The sequence below is a fragment of the Choloepus didactylus genome, chromosome 9 (genome assembly GCF_015220235.1).
Source record: "Choloepus didactylus isolate mChoDid1 chromosome 9, mChoDid1.pri, whole genome shotgun sequence".
NCBI lineage: Eukaryota > Metazoa > Chordata > Mammalia > Pilosa > Megalonychidae > Choloepus > Choloepus didactylus.
In genome coordinates, this window is record NC_051315.1 from 48,112,335 (window position 1) to 48,130,292 (window position 17,958).

Genomic DNA, 17,958 nt, shown 5'->3' on the forward strand with positions numbered 1-17,958 from the left:
AGTTGTTTTAATTTTTAAAGTGGTGTTTAAAATATGGATTTTTACTGAAATTTCTCAAATTTGAAACACTTTATGGCCCCTTCTCCCCAGAAAAAAGATCATGACAGTCTTTGAGCTAGATGGGTATTGACCAGCAAACTCTCTTTTAGGGTCTTTAAATGGTATATAGTTGGATTTTATTACTACACCAACTTGTGAGACTTGGACTCAATCATAACTGATAAAGGATAAATTAGGTCTTTTGACATATCCTGGAGTTCATCCTTTATTATTTACATTCTATTTCTATACTTAGATATCTTAAAATTATTTAGATTTGGGGGTATGATTTTGTGTTATATATTCTTCCGTCCGATCCTTTTATAATAAACTACCTATTCATATGTTCTTGATTTTTTATTCATCTCTTGGTTGGAATATGCCTTTGAAATTTTTTTTCAAGAAGTGAACATATGCGGTGTGTGTCAATTACTAGCCTCACAAATGGAAAGCAACTTAACTGGGAACAAAAAAATATTATACTGCAAACATTTCCCACCTCAAACTCTTTAGATGTCAGTCCTTAAATGCCTTCTTACATTTAATATCTTAGAGAAAAGGCTAGTTAGATTTTTCTTTTTGGTAACCTGTTTTGTTTATTTTTGCTGTTTTTCTTTGAGGTGTTTATTTGTCTGAGTCAAAATGACTGGGAAAGAATTCACAAGGACATATCCATGTGGTGATTTCTTTCCTGTAATCTTGTCTGGTGTACACTGAATCCTTGATTTACAGATTTGGGTCTTTCTTACAGTTCAGAAAAGTGAAGGAAGAGAAAAATAAGTTGTGGAGTTGAAGCCTCTAGTATCTACGATTGTCCTCAAAGCTTGGAGAAAATCTCCTCCCAAGATAGCATCACCTGGTTCATATTTTCCCTCCCTCTTCTCAAGAGTATAACAAGAACCACCTAGGGGGCAAAGGCTTACTGATTCTATCTCTGCAACATCTCTGATCACTTCCATGTTTTCCCATTGTTACTGCCACTTCCTCAATGCAGGTTTCCACTAGGAGAGTTGTTCTAATTGGTTGTCCTGCATCTACCCACTGCCCCTCTTCAATCCATTCTATAATTTTTTTTTGTCATTTTATGTGTCTGAATCACAATTCTCATCATTTCTCTTACCTGTGTGTGTGTGTGTGTGTGTGAGCATGTGTGTGCTGATGGACCTAAGATCAAACTCCTTACCTGATAAGCAAGGAGATTGATTTCATATCCAAATCCCATTTTCTAGCTAAACTGTATGGCTCATTTCTCCCCGACCATACCCATACATTCTGGTCTCAGTACCTTTGCTAATATTCTGTTTTTCCCCGGCTCCTTCTCCCACTCTTTCAAAATCTTACATACATTCTGAGAACTAGTCCCTTTCATGACACTCTCCCTGATTATACCTTCCCCAAACACTTCCTCCTTTCTCTGAATTCCCATAGCCCTTCCTGACTTAGTATGGCACTAATGATATTCTATCTTATTCTAGATTTCTTGCCATAGTTTTCTTTTCCCCACTATTGGACTTGATTACACACAGCGGGGGACTATGTCTCACTCATCTTTGTATCTCTGAGTCTAATGCATAGGAGTGCACCATGTTGAACAACTACTAAGCGTTCAATGTCCTTTTAGATAATAAGATATATCAATTTTGAATACTTAAAGGATATCAAATTTAACATAGAAACTCTCATTCTAAAAGAATTACCTGAACTGGTCCATGAAAAAGTGAAGAAATTCCTTTATTTCAGCCACATGGCTGAAGCTAGCAAGGTGTGCTCCAAGCGCTTGGCAGAATCTTTCAGCTTCTTCCCAGTTTCTCTTTCTCACAATTCTTTCTATATGAAATAGCTTAACAAAATATAATTTTCATTTATTTTCTGGTATAATCATAAGGTATTCATAATTTTAAAGTTAATTATAGTCAAATGCGTGGGCCACAAGATAGATTCATATAGGTGAAATGTAGGCACAGGTAAACACACACATACTGTGACACAAGCAGCTCCTGCTGAAAGTGTTGACTAAAAGTCATCACGGGGGCCAGTTCACCAGTTCCTGACAGGCTGGCCTTCCTCAGCCAGGCTGGGGAACTGCTCCAACAAGATACCATACTTTGCCTGCATTCCTAGGACTTCGAAAGATAAAATGAACCAGCAGGAAAGGCTGTAAAGGATACATATGTATGCTTTGGGAGTAGGCTTCTGCAAAGAAATGTGCTAACATTATTTTGAACATAAGATGCTGAGACCAATACCACTACAGGCCTATTTTGTGATAAAGAAGAATCAAAGGGCAGTATGCACTGCTGTGCAAACACTTAAAGAAGGTGGTAAAACAAAACCTGCCACTTCAGACTGTTTCTTTGGTTTGTGATGACTAGCTGTAGACAAAAAGAACTTTACTTATTTCAAAAGAAAAAAAGAAAGAAGAGAAGGAGGAGGAGATGACACCATAGTAGACTGAATTATTGGCCCAGATTCTTCACTTTCCTATAATATAATTACACATTTTTGCCCTGGCCTTCTGCTAGGCGGAGTATATTTCCATGTATCTTGACTTGCGGCTTGGCCATGTGAATTGTGATAAAAGGGGATATTAGTGGATGTGAAGTGAACAGAGGCACGAAATGTGCTTATGGGATTGTGCTTTCCTTTTTGGGCTCCAGTGATTTACCAAGAAAGAACAAGCCCCAGGTAGCTGCTGCCCTTTCAGCCTGAGCCCCAGATTGAAGGGTAGCAGACCCCAACTCATAGCCCGGAACCCAGCCCTGCCCACCCTCAGTTGGAAGCAGAGCTGACCAGCCGAGCCCAAACTAGATCAGCCAATTTCTAGTTGACTTGGATGTCTGTGAATGGGAGAATAAATATTTGTTGTTATAAGCCACAAATTTGGGGGTAGTATGTTATGCTTTGTTTTCAGGATTGGCTGACTTATACAGACCCTAAAACAATTTTTTTACATTATAAGAAGTAACGGGACTCTTAATTAGAGAGCTATGCAAATCCTAAGCATAGTGTCATCTAGACATGCTGCCTACCCAACTGTTCAGAAGAAAACACTAACTAGGGAAAGAGCTGGTTCTGGCACTGGGATAGGATGCATGCCTGACAGAAGAGGTTTAATTAGGTAGGCAGGGGATGATGCCCTGCCAGGGATTCTGTGCTCCCCAAACACTTTTAACCTGTTACATATGTCTTTGGGTAGGGGTATACTTTTATACAACGACACGGATAAGGATAGAGGAAAGATGACTTCACTGAATGTGACATTACCTTATAACAAGAAAGTCCTGAGGGGAAACTATGCCACCCTTCAGGACAGGGGTCATCAGGCTTGGGGGCTACTTCCTCAGGTTCAACAGGTCCACTTATTTTCTTGCAAATTGAAAGTGCTCTGAAGTTTCTGCAGTCTTTCACCTCCCACTTTCCAAGAGACTTTCCATTAGACATAGCCACACATCCACCTGGAGACGCTGGGATTGAATTGCCAAGTTTAATTAAAAATTAAATTTCTAAATTAAAGGTCAAACATTTCCTAGGGTCTCTTCACTTGAGTCAAGGTGGGGAGAGAGACTAGCAAAGAAAATGGAGGAAAGAGAGGAAAGTAATGTGTTATTCAGCAGAAGTGTTTACTACTTTCTAGGCAGTATGTAAGAGGATTAAATTAATTCATCTTCATAACAAACTTATAGGGTAGATTCTATTGTCATATCTGAGGTACAGTGAGAAGTAACTTGTCCAAGTCACAATGGTAATAAGTGCTTGAGCCAAGATTTGAACCCAAGCAGTCTGCTTTCCAGAGCTGTGCCCTAAACCACTGGGTTGCTCAGGATAGCCTAAGTGGTTCAAATTAGCTTTACAACTTAGCACAGTTTTTAAGGAACTTAATAAACTTCAAAACAAAACCCTACAGATTTAGATCCCAAGTAAGGACTGGTACAATAAAGGTAGAAGGCAGTACATAATAACCTACATTTGTTTATTATTTACTTTATCTCAGGCATAACCTCATTTATTCATAGTCACTTTGAAAGGTAGTTTGTATTATCAGCTCCATTTCCCAGACGAAGAATAAATGACTTGTTCACAATCACACAGTTAATGAGTGCTGGAGTTAGGATTTGAACCCAGATTTTTTCTGGTGAAAAAGGCCATATTCCCTTTTCCATTACATCACACTGCCTGACTCAGGCAGAAGATAAGAAGAGTCATACACATTGGCAAGTAATAAGGACAACTTCTATCCCACCAAACAGAGAGACCATATAGTCTCATGAATCTTATACATGGTCAGAAAGAGGAACAGAGAACCAGGAAAGATAATGTGGTGCTACCCTGGATGGGTGTGCTATTGCTTTCTTGTTCTGTACCCCTCTACCCATGGCTTGCCCAGGATAGACCCAGCTGCCCAAATGAGGCAGCAATAATAGTAAAGTGAACATTATGGCAGACTTTCTGGCTGTGGGATGAGAGAACAGCCATTGCAGTCACTTTCTGAGCATCTCTCCAACCATGGCGGCTCATCCATGAAGAATATGACATTTACTCTGATTAAGACATCTAAGTGTCTACAAAAGAAATCACATATATTTTATATATTAGAATATTTCTAAGATGAGATTTGACCAGGATTAGCTTCTATATCCTCTATCTTCTTCTCTAAGTAAAAAGATTTTTGTTATCAATATCACTCATATTTATGGTGATGACCATGTATCACAAGTTTTATGGGGTTGTCCCTATTTCAAGCATCGTATTTGGCTATAAACTCATATCACATTTTCATGTTATAAAATATGATCTTAATGATCACTTCAGATAAGCACGAGAAAATATAATAATTCAAAAGTGAGACAAGTGGAATGCTCTTTAATTGTTCCCTTATACAAAGCCAAAATCCTTTATAAAGGACTGATTGGAAGTCAGGAGATCTGGATTCTACTAATTCAATACCTAGATGACCTCTGTCAAGTAAATCACATTTCTAAGCCTATTTCTAAACCAATTCTGAACTCCAAAATCATGGGTCAGTTTAATAGACTTTCAAAGTCCCTTCTGGTTCAAATGTTCTATGATTCTTATGACTATTTGTAGTCAATGCTTTAAGCTGGTTGGAGAAAGACGAACTTTCAGAATAAAACTACCTACAATGTATTGCCTCCTATTTCCCTCCCCTTGAGAATAAAAATATAAACACATTCCATTTTGGAGAGAGAAGTTAAAAAGCAGAGAAATGAAAAATGTATCATGCTTTACAAAGAAACTTTTAAATTCATTTAAGACTTACACAGAAAAGATAAAAACTCACAATTATGGCTCCATGTTGTCAGATGGGTGTTTCTGATAACCGATTTTTCTAACATATTTTATTGGGTTATTCCCAAAAAAGACACAGTCACTGCTTCTATTTATGTTTCATAGTGAGAATCTAGTCTTGAAGATCATCAGTTCCCTCGCATTGCAAAGGTCAGTGAAGAACACATCTGGGAGGGATGCTGCAATTCACAAGTCATTGGATTCCACTACTTTAAATGCTAAGGCACTCACCTGGCTCAAGAAAATTCCAGTTGGAAAAGGTTAGAGCCCGCTTTATTCCACCGACACTTGCCCAGCTATACTCTCCACGTGAATCTACATCTCTCAGACCAGTCCAAAAGTATTTTTTTAGATATTTATCATACTTTTTAATCATATCATTCAGGTATTCTTGCTCAAATCTACAAAAGAACAGTCAAATTAGCAACTGTTTTACAATGACTGAATTAACATACAAATTGAAGATGAACCTTTTTCTTAGTAAGATTCCATGACAAAGGAACCCAGATTAAAAGGTCACTGGAACAGGTCATACCTGCTAGTAATAGTCAGATTACAATTGGTTCCAAAAGGGACTTCATCCTTGTAAATCTTGTAACAGGTTTCTCCATGTCTCTTCCAGCCCTAAACCAGAAGAGAAATATCATCACATTGTGTACCCAACTTGATGATATCCCCCAAACAAGCAAGGTTCTGCTACACTGACTACATTATAAAACTTGTGGAACTTCAGGACCTGGCTGGTGAATTCACACATGCAATGAGGGTGGGATGCAATTTCATAGATAACTTCTCCTGAATTATGCGCCTGTGTCAGACAAAATTGCATCTTAGTTCTCTTTATATCAGTACTTATCTCCTCATAACAGTTGTTGGTTGAATTATTTTTGAACAAGAATAATATAGGTGGAGAAAGTAAATATATCAGCATTTAGAATACTAATCATATACATTTTTACAGAACTTCATATTTACTGTTCCTAAAACTTGTTTTTTTTCCTCCTACAAGAACTTTCATATGCTATGGTTCACTGTCCTCTGGCTTGCTCTAATGTAAATGAAATGAAGCTGATAATTTCATCTATTTTCCAAAGTCTGAATTGCTTAAGTCTCAACTGTCATTTCTAACTAACAAAGCAATATTGCTCAGGAAAATTTACACAGGGATTTTAACATACCTCATCTGGAGGACACATCTTATCAGATCTTGCATCATTCATTTTTTCTCCATTTTTCTTACATACATACTTAAGTTTCTCTTCACATGATTGGACTTTCCACTGACCTAGCTTTTAAAAAACAGAAAATATATTTGTCTACAAAAGAATTTATTTGCCATATATTTAGGACTGAACTGTGGTTTATTTTAAATTAAGATAATTTCTTCTCACAAAACTATGAGAAAGAATGAGTAAGAGAGAGAGAACATAAATGAATATAAATTAATGATTAAAAATCTGAGAACACACTCCTGGAAAGTGTTATCCAATATGCCTGCAAACTTGTTATCTCAATATTACCTCAAGGTCAAGGAGAAGAATCTCATTTTCTTATAAGAGTGACAATACAACTATCAAAGGACAAAAAACAATCAGTACAGAAGGTGAAGAGAAAAGAACTCAGCCCACAAACAGCTGCCAACTTGCAAGTCTCTTCCATATTACATGGCCAAAGTTTGTCCACAGGCTAAAACTATTCTCCCACATTTCTAGAATCAAAACTCTACTTCAGCCTAGACTTCAAAGTTCTCTCTTTCAAACTTTGACATTAATTTTGCTTATGTGACTAAGTCACTCACTTTCTTCAAATAAAATATTTTAAAATTTCTTTTTTATTGTGGATATACATATCGCTTGCCATCTGAACCATTTTTGGGTCTACAATTCAGTGGCATTAATTATATCCACAATGCTGTGCTACCATCACCACCCTCCATTATCAAGACGTTTTCATCATCCAAAACAGAATTTAGCCATTTAGTCATAACTATCCATACTCTGTAATTCCCAACACCCCTCCCCCAACCTTGGTAACCTGTAATCTACTTTCTGTCTCTAAGAATTTGCTTGTTCTAGTTATTTCATATAATATTTGTCCTTTTTTGCTGGCTTATTTCACTTAGCATAATGTATTCGAGGTTCATCCATGTTGTAGCAGGTATCAGAGCTTGATTCATATTCCATTGAATGGATATACCACATTTTGTTTATCCATTCATCTGTTAATGGACCCTTAGAGGTTGTTTCTACGTTTTGGCTATTGTGAATAATACTGCTATGAACATCAGTGTACAAGTATCTGTTTGAGTTCCTCATTTCAATTCTTCTGTGTAATACTCTAGAAGTGAGATTGCCAGGTAATATGGTAATTCAATGTTTAAGGTTTTTGAGAAAAATGCCAAACTGTTCTCTACAGTGGCTGCACCATTTTACATTCCCACGATCAGTGCACAAAGGTTCCAATTTCTTTGCATCCTTGTCAACACTTGTTATTATCCATTTTTAAAACAGCAGCTATGCTAGTGGGTGTGAAGTGGTATCTTACTGTGGGTTTGAGTTGCATTCCCCTAATGATTAATGATGTTGAACATCTTTTTATATGCTTTTTGACCATCTGAATCTCTTTTTTGGAGAAACGTCTATTCAAGTCTCTTAAAATTCAGTTTTAACAAGTCAACTGTGATAAGGGTAAGTTTTGAACTCTGGAATTTGGTCTAGGTATGTCATCAGTTCATTTTGCCCATGGGACTTCATTTCCATTGTTGACACTCTTCTAAATCCACCTTGGATCTATTTTTAAATAGAGCACCAACTGTGGCACCCTTCTAAATACACCTACGCTATTGAAACACTTCTAAATACACATACCATTTATTGATTCCACTCAAGTCTCTCTAGAAGTTTGTGTGACACAGTCAACCTTCTAAAGCATTAGGAGTCCATGGGAAAGTGACACAAACAAAAATATGAAAGGAACATATGTCCATTCTGGTCATGATACAGCATATTTTGGACTGCCAACTATAGCATGTTCAATAAATATTGGCATTCTACAGGAGTAAGGTGGTAGCTGAAAAAAAATTATACCTAATTTCTTAATAAAAATATTTTTTTCACCTCTCAAAGTAGGATAAATACAAAATAATCTGGATATGAATTCAGAAAACAGGATTTTTCAGGTTAAATACTGGCTACATGAAAACATCACACTACTGGCAGAAAGTAGATGGAGACCCTGGTCCTGAGAGAAGCAGGTTATTAGAACTAATCTAGAAAAGATTCTGAGTTCTGAAGGGATTCTCTAGATCTCTTTCAGGCCAGAGTATACGCTCCCAAACAGTAAGAAGATAGCTTATATAGGAAGCGCTTTAATTTACCTTTTTTCAGTAGCTAAAGGAAAGATAATCTACAGGGCTCTCTTACCTTTTATTATCTTCCCCAGCTTATATGCAAATATTCCAATCAAAGTAATATTAATATTGTTATAAGGTATAACAATAAAAATATAAGTAAACCGCAAAAGGTTTCCTACCTTTCCCAAATAGTAAACACAGTTGGGAGTCTTATTGTAGGGAACCTTAGGCTCATTCTCATCCCAATACGTTAGAGTAACTTCAGTACCATCTGACCACTGAAATAAAGTTGGCATATTTGTGTTCTTAAGACCTGTCCATATTTCTTCTTTGGCATCTAAAAGAAAAATGTTTTATTTGTTTGGTTTTTTTAAATTGCATACTTCAACATGTACATCGTTACTGATTTTTACATTATGACATAGGGTTTTAAGGGTCTTAATGGTTTTCTTGATTAATCTGTTAAAATGCTGATAAGGCAGGCAGGTTGGAGGTCACTATACAGATAGAGTATACAGGGAGAACTGTACTATGATCTACAGGCTGGGTGATTATGACATCTCATTTAGATAAACTTTGCTTTATGGGAATCAATGAAATGTTGTATAAATACAACCACAGATGTTCCAATTAGAATGGAAATACTGTCCACCACTGCCTTGGAACAACTAATGCTGTCTTCACAGGTAAAGCAATTACAATGCTGGCACAGAATCATGAGGACACACTCTGCCATTAGCTATTATTATTATTAGTGAATCCTAGGGATGAGGGCATAATACTGACAGTCTGATATATTTCTGTTCACCACATCTTAGCTTTCAAATAATTAAAAAAGCAAATAATCACAAAAGCAAATAATCACGGCTTAAGTTTTTGGAGGAACCTAAATAGACTTTGGTTAGTAAGAAGAGGAGACTACTCAAACTCAAATTGGTAGCCATTGGCTACATGTGGCTATTTAAATTTAAATTAAATTAGTTAAAACTAAATAAAAGTAAAAACTGAGTTCCTCAATTGCACTAGCTATATTTCAAGTGCTCAAAAACCACTTGTGGCTAGTGGGTACCGAAAAGCAAAAGAATGTTTCCATCATCAGAGAAATTTCTATAGATCAGAGCTGATCTCTATATAGGACTGAATGGTAAGCTTTTCATTCCCACTAAGAGTATGAAAGTAGGGCTACCTCAAACTGTTTCAAACCTCTCAAATAGAATATTTTTTTAAAACTTACCCCCATTATGGAGTTTTGTGACAACTACCTCCACATCCGCTAAAGAATGAATGCTGATAAGGTCACTGCTGAGGTCTCTGCATTTCATATGTGCCTTATCCCAGGAATCACTTTCATTTACCAGCAGATAGCAAAATCCATTATTTGGCAGCCAGCCTGTATCACAGTGTGTATCTGAATATGTCCAAACATCTGGGGGAAAAGCAGCTATTTATATTCCAGTAAAGATACATCTATTTTGAATCAATAACATTGCAAATTCTTCTTTCTTGAATTGTAAGGCTTCTGGAAAACTGGGGAATATGATATCAGCAAGTACAGAGACATAAATTTAGGTAGTACCTAATGTATACATTGCATTGTAATTACTGCAGGGAGGCAGATTAACGGGGGGAATTAACTAATGTGATAAACGTGCTGCATGGCTGGGCACAGACTGGTTAAGGAGGGCAGACAAAATCAAGGGAGGGATTCCCCTCTTTCCTAGCAGACAGAAGAAAGGCATAGAATAAGCTAGTTGCTCGCAAATCCCCTCCTGGGTATGGGATTTCCCCTCCAGTCTCTGCCTTTGAGAAGATAACAATGAGGTTGAGCCTCCCTTTCATGAACAGCCAGTTTAGCAATGGGATGTGCACCAATGCTAACTGCTGAACTAAAGACAGTTTTAAGGAATAGAATAAGACATTTATACACCTCATAACCCATGTTCAGCAGCAACTGTGGGAGAGAGCAAACAGCATCTCTGCACCACTTCTTTCCTCCCTTCTGCTAGTTCTATAGTCCTCAGGGAATTAGTGAGTCTTTGCTTTGACTGTGATAAATCTCACTCAAGTGAAGTCAAGAAAAAGAAGCGAAAAAGCAATGAAGTATGAAACCATACAAAAGACAACTATCCCTCAAAAAAAAAAAAAAAAAAAAAACCCAAAAACTAGACACTGATTCAGTTTTTCAGACTTCACAAATTCTGCTGTAAGGAAACATAGCATCTTAAAAATGTGAACAGTTTATGTTTTTTCCTAAAGGATATAATGCAGGTTTAGCCAGCCTCTCACACTTGCAAGATAATTCAATTAACTCCAAGGTTCTGAAATAGCACTAATTACTATTATTCTACAATTATTATAAAAGGAACAGAGGGGGACAATCGCCCATAATCAAACTTAAAACAATCATTTTTGTATTGTAGTCTTTGTCCCTATGAATACAAATCTTTTACAAAATTAAAATGATAAGTAGGCATATTTTGTTTTGTTCTTTTTTCCTGCTGGCACAGTTATTTTAATAACTGCATAGTATTCAATCATGTGAAAACATCATGATTTACTCAGAGTTGCTACTGTGAGAAATTAATCTATCATGAGTCACCCTAGTTTATTTTCATTTGTGCTATTTTTTCTACTATGCCTTTTGTTGTATGGACTAAATTTGGTTTGAATTAACTTGGAAGATAAATGTCATTTCCCCCTATTATTTTAAAACATTCCCCTACATTATTTATTTTTTATTTTATCTGCCTATTTTTCTCCTTTAAAAAATGTAACTTTATGCTCCTTTTAGGATGACAAGACATTTTGTGCTTTATTTCCTTCCCCCCACAGTTCCTTAAAGCAAGAAGTTTTAAAACCTTTTTTTCTTCCTGGTTTTGAGTATTGATTTTCCTCATTCACTGAGGGTTTAATTAAAAAACGGGTTTATGTGCTTAGTAGTTGGGCAGTCCTCTTAACTCTTTCAAAGACTCCTCAAACTTTTCTACTCCTCAAAAATTTCAGCTGTTCTTTTATCTCTCTCATCCCCAAACTCCCTGGAAAATCCCCCCTCCTTGTATACATTTTGTCTTTCTGCATTTCCCTTTTCCATCTGATTTTTAAATTCAAAGTCTTAAACACCAGCCTGGCAAAGGATGACTGAGTAGGGGCAGGCAGCGTGGGGCAAGGGTTGAGAAACTCGGGTACATTTCTGTGTCTGTAATTTTTGATTGATCACACAGGCATGCAACACATACGACCTATCTCCAGAGCAGGTGTTCTCAGACTTGAGTGTGCATCATCAGAATCACCTTGAGGGCTTCTTAAAACACAGATTGCCAGGCTCTACCTCCAGAGTTTCTGATTCAGTTAATCTGGAGTAGGTCCTGAGAATTTGTATTTCAAACAGTTTTCCAGGTGATGCTGATGCTCCTGGTTTGGCAACCACTCTTTGAGAACCAATTCTATACTGAAAGAAAGAAAGAAAAAAGCTACCTATGAACAGAAATCTATTTCCTATCTAGAATATCTCTGCCTTCTTATGGGCATATACATACTTTTACTGGATTTTCTTCACTGCCTCAACCAAGCATTATTCATATACAGTTGATTATACTTAAACACACAAGGTCAAAATCAAATACTTTTCTGCATTGGCAGTATCTGGTGAAGGAAAGGTAGAAATAGATAACTGAAATGAAATTACTTGACTTGACAAAATATGATTTTAAGACCTAGTTATATGAGAAAGTGAGAAAGATACCTGTTAACTCCACCGTATTATTTAATGGTTTCTTGCAGACATAGGGCAGCTGAGCTTCACAGGAAAAAATCTGCCAGAGACCAGAGTCGGCATCCATTCTCACACAGCTTGATCCCCCTACGGTAGGGGAACTAGGAATATCTTAAATGGTAGGATTTTCAAAGAGTTAGAAGAAGAACATTAGGGCCAGGGTGGGTGGTAGGGGAAAAGACATTTTGAATTCAGTTAGAAAAAAATAATTTGTATTCCTAATTTTCTTCTATGGGAACCCATAATATAGTTAAAACATTTAACTAAATTGAAATGTGTAAGCCACAATGAGCAATCATGTACTTAAATATGTCTGACTTCCAAAATACAAAATCTAGAGGAAAAATACTCAGATACCTTGTAGTTAAATTAAAACACAAAAACAAAAAGCAAACCTCTGCTCACAAAAACTTCCACGTCATACCCTGTAAGATATGCTCTTAATCTGCTACTCTGTACAATAATAATTATAACCCTGTAAAGCCTCTAACGTCTTGAATTTAAGATTAAATTATCTTTAAATATTCCATTTACTAAAATAAGAGAGTATTAATTTATTTGCTAATAATGAAATTCAGTTAACTAAAATGACTGATCAGTTTTTTATTGCACTTTACCTGTTTTTCCTGTATGTATGCAGACTACTTTTCTCCTAAAAGTAAGTGTGAACTTTCAGTTTCTATATTTGCCAGAAACCTAAGATGTTATTTTTCAAAAGGTACCCAATGCTTCCTTTCCAGGAAAAACATCTTTTGGCTCCCTAGGGTTTTGTTTGTTTGCTTGGGGCTTGTTCTGCTCTAACCTAAAAACAAAGGATTGCTCTAAAGGCTGGGGACAAATGCTCAGTTGTCCATGGTGTGTTTCAACTTGGCCATAATAGTACAACAAAGAATGGCTTAGGAAAAAAATTCTTCTGAGCAATAACTATAAAAAGGGTTGTCAAGATTTGAAACTTTACCATAAACTCTCAGTGAGTGGGAAAGTTTTTTTTATGTCTTGAAGCTTTTGCTCTGCACACAGTGGGAGGGGGGAGAAGGAGCAATTACCTGGATCCCAGTTGAGAAAATTTAATGGCTTGTGGTCTGACCATTCCCAGCCTCTAGTAGAGTACAGCTGATTTAAGCCAATCCAGAAAACTCTAGGAATGCCTTCTTTTTCTGTAAGAATTAAATAATTTTTTAAAGTCCAAAATTACCTACATTATTGTCTAAGTCAAGCTTAAGTATCTCCTAATAGCAAAAAAATCTGAAGGCCCTAGGTATAAGACAGGAATCCTTGTAGCAGGCTGACTATCCAACAAAGGTAGGTGAGGGTGACAGACAACAAAACCTTAGATTACTGAGAAACCCAAAAGTTCAACAGTTAATTCTTTTATGCTTTTGAGTTTCTCTTCTGATGTACTGAGTTTCCCATTAGCTTGTCCCTTTCTTTAAAATAAGAACAGAAATCTTCTCATAGCAACTGTTGCACTAGCTACTTTCAACCTTCCTGTATTTACATAGAAGACTTATCAAGAGCAGCTTCCAACATATTTCTGATTGTGAAGATCTTTATTGTATTTCAGAGTGAAGATTAAATTATTAAGGACATATTATTTCCCAGGTACTAGGTATGTAAAAACTAAAAAGACAAAGTCTCTGCCCTCACAGGGATTTCAATCTAGTAGAAGAAGAGAGATACAGATCCCCTAAATTTTAAAGTGTTACAGGTACTGGGTCAGAAACACATACAAGAGCTATTTCTCAGGCAATGGAATAGATGGCTCAATGGTTCAAAGGAAACCTGTAGGCTGGAGATAGAGAATGGGAGAAACACATACATACAAAGGCTAGAGTAGAGACTGAATCATTCAATTATCATTATTTTTGCCTTTGGTAAACACAGAGAGGAAGGCAGAGAGCTATAAATAATTTAAATAGTGAGATTAAACACCGATATTCCATTCAATGTGCATATGTCCACAAGCAATGGATGCCATAATGTTTATGTGGTTCATGTATATTTGTAAAAGAATGTAAAGAATGATTGTAAGGATCTTCTCACCACTGTCAATGAAAGTGAACAGCATTATTCAGGAAACTGGCAAGACTTTATCAACATTATAAAGGAAGAAATAAAGATTTAATTGACAGCCAGGTAGAAGATTAGAGCAACCGTCTAAAGAAGAAAATGATGTTGACAATAAGAACAGCTAACAGTTTGGAATCTCTATAAATTTGTTGAAATATTCCCAGCAGTAAAACACTAGATAACAGTTTCTTAATTCTTCCCAGGGAATTATATGATACATTACTGCATGTATGTATGTGTTTATGTCTGTATGTACGTGTATGTATGTATATACATATATTTATATAAAGTACATAGTTTGCATATACAAAACCATATGCATACTTTAAAGGCTTTTTCAAGAGTAATTTTGACTGTATCTTTTTGCCTATTGCAGGCTTTAGAACCCGAATGCTTGAAAGGGGTGACTTCACTGGAGCTGAAACCCAGGGACTGGAGGAGCTTCCCTAGGTAGAGCAGAAAAGCAGCAGCAAAGAGGAAAGAGGCCGAGAGCAGTAACTCCAATGCCAATATTCCAGGGAGGGGAGTGGTGGGGACTGAGGCCCAATTATTGCTCCACTGAGCAACAAATAGGAGGTTAGGAGTGAACTGCGAAGGTAGATTGCTTGGTAGGAGCTTGGCTGTGAAGGAAAGAGGCAAGATGGTAGTTAGTAGTAAACAGGATCTGGGAAATAATTTTTTAAAATGGTAGAAGTTTAACAAGTTTACAGGTTGTTGGGAAGGAGTCAGAGTAAGAGAAGATGAAAATTTAAGAGATGGCAGAAATATCTAAGGTGGATACAAAGAGCTTGGGTGAAGAGGTCAACCTTGAATAAGGTGGAGGGCGGACAGCACAGATAAATTTATAAGTTGCTTTCAATTGAGAGCTGGCCTCAATAGTCTCAAGGAAATATACGGTAAGGTTAGGAGAAGGTATTTGGGTGGATGGTTTGAGGAGACTGCTGAATGGAACTCTAGATTCATCTTTTTCATATACCAAACATTAGCATAAGCAAGGACTGCCAGCACTGGTTATACAACAACCTTAATGTTTTAATCTAATGCAAGTTTTTCTTCATTAGTAAAATCAATTTTCCAGCATTCCTAGAAAAAGGAAACTATGACATATTTATTGTACTCCAGGCTCAATCCTGACATTCAGAATTTCTTTCATTCATTTCTAACCAGGAAATACCACGGAGGCCCAATCTTTCCTATCCATCCCAAGTTCAATGTCACCCCTTCCATAAGGCCGTTTCAGATATCCTCCAGCAAAAAGTAATCATCCCCTCTGAATAATCATACCACTGACATGCACATGGCAAGTACATATTTAGAATGATTTTTGGAAGTGGGCAAGCTCCTGATTTGCTTCATTACAGTGTTCCATTTGTGATTTGTATTGATGACATACTCCTTATTGGCATTGTAGGATTTTTATATTGTGACTGTGTTGGCAAACACTGATGTTTTTACGTGTCTTATGCCAGGTTGATGTGAGTGGGAAATGGAAAAATTCTAAAGCTTCTGGGTTAGGTAAATACGAAGGACAGGGGATTTCTTATGTGGCATACAGTCCAGGAAAGAAGCTGATCAATTTGAGACTATCTCTACTCCCATATTTGCCATAAAGAAACAGAAGATTGCGAGTATAAATCTCCATGCCCAATCAAATGGGTGGGTCCAGTAAGGCAGATACTCCTCTACTATCCCACCTGTTAGGACCTGTTCTAGTTTGCTAAAGCTGCGGAATGCAAAACACCAGAGATGGATAGGCTTTTATAAAATGAGGGTTTATTTCGCTACACAGTTACAGTCTTAAGGCCACAAAGCGTCCAAGGCAACACATCAGCAACCGGGCACCTTCACCGGAGGATGGCCAATGGCCTCCGGAAAACCTCTGTTAGCTAGGAAGGCAGCTGGCATCTGCTCCAAAGCTCCGGCCTCAAAACGGCTTTCTCCCAGGACGTTCCTTTCTAGCAAGCTTGCTTCTCTTCAAAACATCACTCCCAGCTGCACTCTCTTTTCTCTCTTTGAGTCAGCTCATTTATATAGCTCCACCAATCAAGGCCCACCCCGAATGGATGGGGCCACACCTCCATGGGAACATCTCATCAAAATTATCTCCCACAGCTGGGTGGGGCACATTCCAAGCAAATCCAACCAGCACCAAAAACGTCTGCCCCACACAAGACCACAAAGATAATGGCATTTGGGGAACACAATACATTCAAACTGGCACAGGACCTGACTCTATATTTTATTCCTCTCTCCACAATGAGAAACTATTGGACTAAAGAAGAACCTCTTCTAATGCATCAGGAAGCAGGAAGGCCAAAGCCAGCAGGGCTCCTAATCTAAGAAGTGTCCTAGTTTTGGGGCCCATGTCACAGTGGCTCAATGTGAATAGCCCCCCAGGGCAGAGGTGGATTAGAAACAATGAAAATGTTCTGTTTCTGTTCTGGGGACTGTTGGGTCCTATTATGTAACTCTGGGGCAAATCTCTGGCCCAGGGAAGGCTAGAGCCATGGGAAATCTTACTCCCAAACAAAATCCAATGAGTATAAGGAAATCATATATTGGAAAAACAAAACTTAAAACATAACTAATTAGGTCCAGGGCAGGCTAAAAGTAGAAGGAAAGCTGTTTTAGACTATGTGAGACTTATTTTCAAGGGGACTGCGTCTGCTTTTTTCCATGCATTAGACCTCCTAGTCCCACTCACTAGCTATCAGACCCAGAGGTCGTTTGGGAATAACATGCTGCATTATGCTCTAAGTACAACAATTATTTCCCTGACTGAATCAAGCACCTTAATGACAAAGTCTCTGATTCATTTTTGTTTGGCCACACCAATCCTAGCACGATGCCTACACATGGTAGTTTTCAGTAAACAGTCCCTTGATATTAACAGAAATATCTTTTTCAAAGTTGGATACTCTGATTTTTATATGTTAAAGCACAGTTTTCTTGGGTCTTTGGAAACTACCAGTCATTATTAGGCATGCTGATTTGCTTAAACAGTTGTCATACTGAAAGAGAAGCTTGGAACATTAGAAAGAGATGTACTTCTAAAATTATCGATATGCATAACACGTAAGGAGTTATCCAGCGAAGAGCAGTAGATAAAAAGGTCTTTTGACATATTCTCTCACTTTTACGTGTTACTAAGGAAAATGGGTACATAAAGAATCCTGCTACATTCAAACATCATTAGATTATTTGGTAGGAATTTGATGGTCACACTTTGAAATTTTTCTCCTTCATTGAAGTCATCACTTTTTTCAAATGTCAATATTTTAGGAGACTTAAATTTACTGGCACCTTCCACTTTCAACAATATTTTTTATAAGACTTCAGTGAGTTCTGGAATAGAATTCCATTGCCAGACACTAGCCCATTAGGTTTATTTGACAGGTGTCCTTTTGAGGTCTGATTA

General features: G+C 37.2%; 1 protein-coding gene across 5 annotated transcripts in view; it reads right to left on the reverse strand.

Annotated features, from left to right (window-relative positions):
- LOC119544000 (CD302 antigen) overlaps positions 1-17,958 on the reverse strand; it is a 187,225-nt gene that overhangs the window by 145,778 nt on the left and 23,489 nt on the right. For 4 of the 5 annotated variants that reach the window (XM_037848968.1, XM_037848966.1, XM_037848963.1 and 1 more), the window contains exons 5-13: positions 13,517-13,627; positions 12,441-12,581; positions 9,933-10,124; positions 8,878-9,035; positions 6,525-6,635; positions 5,882-5,970; positions 5,578-5,747; positions 3,304-3,503; positions 1,737-1,879 (exon numbers count right to left, since the gene is read on the reverse strand). In XM_037848968.1, the coding sequence (XP_037704896.1) occupies positions 1,737-1,879; positions 3,304-3,503; positions 5,578-5,747; positions 5,882-5,970; positions 6,525-6,635; positions 8,878-9,035; positions 9,933-10,124; positions 12,441-12,581; positions 13,517-13,627 (1,315 nt within the window). The remainder of the gene's footprint in view (positions 1-1,736; positions 1,880-3,303; positions 3,504-5,577; positions 5,748-5,881; positions 5,971-6,524; positions 6,636-8,877; positions 9,036-9,932; positions 10,125-12,440; positions 12,582-13,516; positions 13,628-17,958) is intronic. The other variant, XM_037848964.1, reaches the window with a different exon arrangement.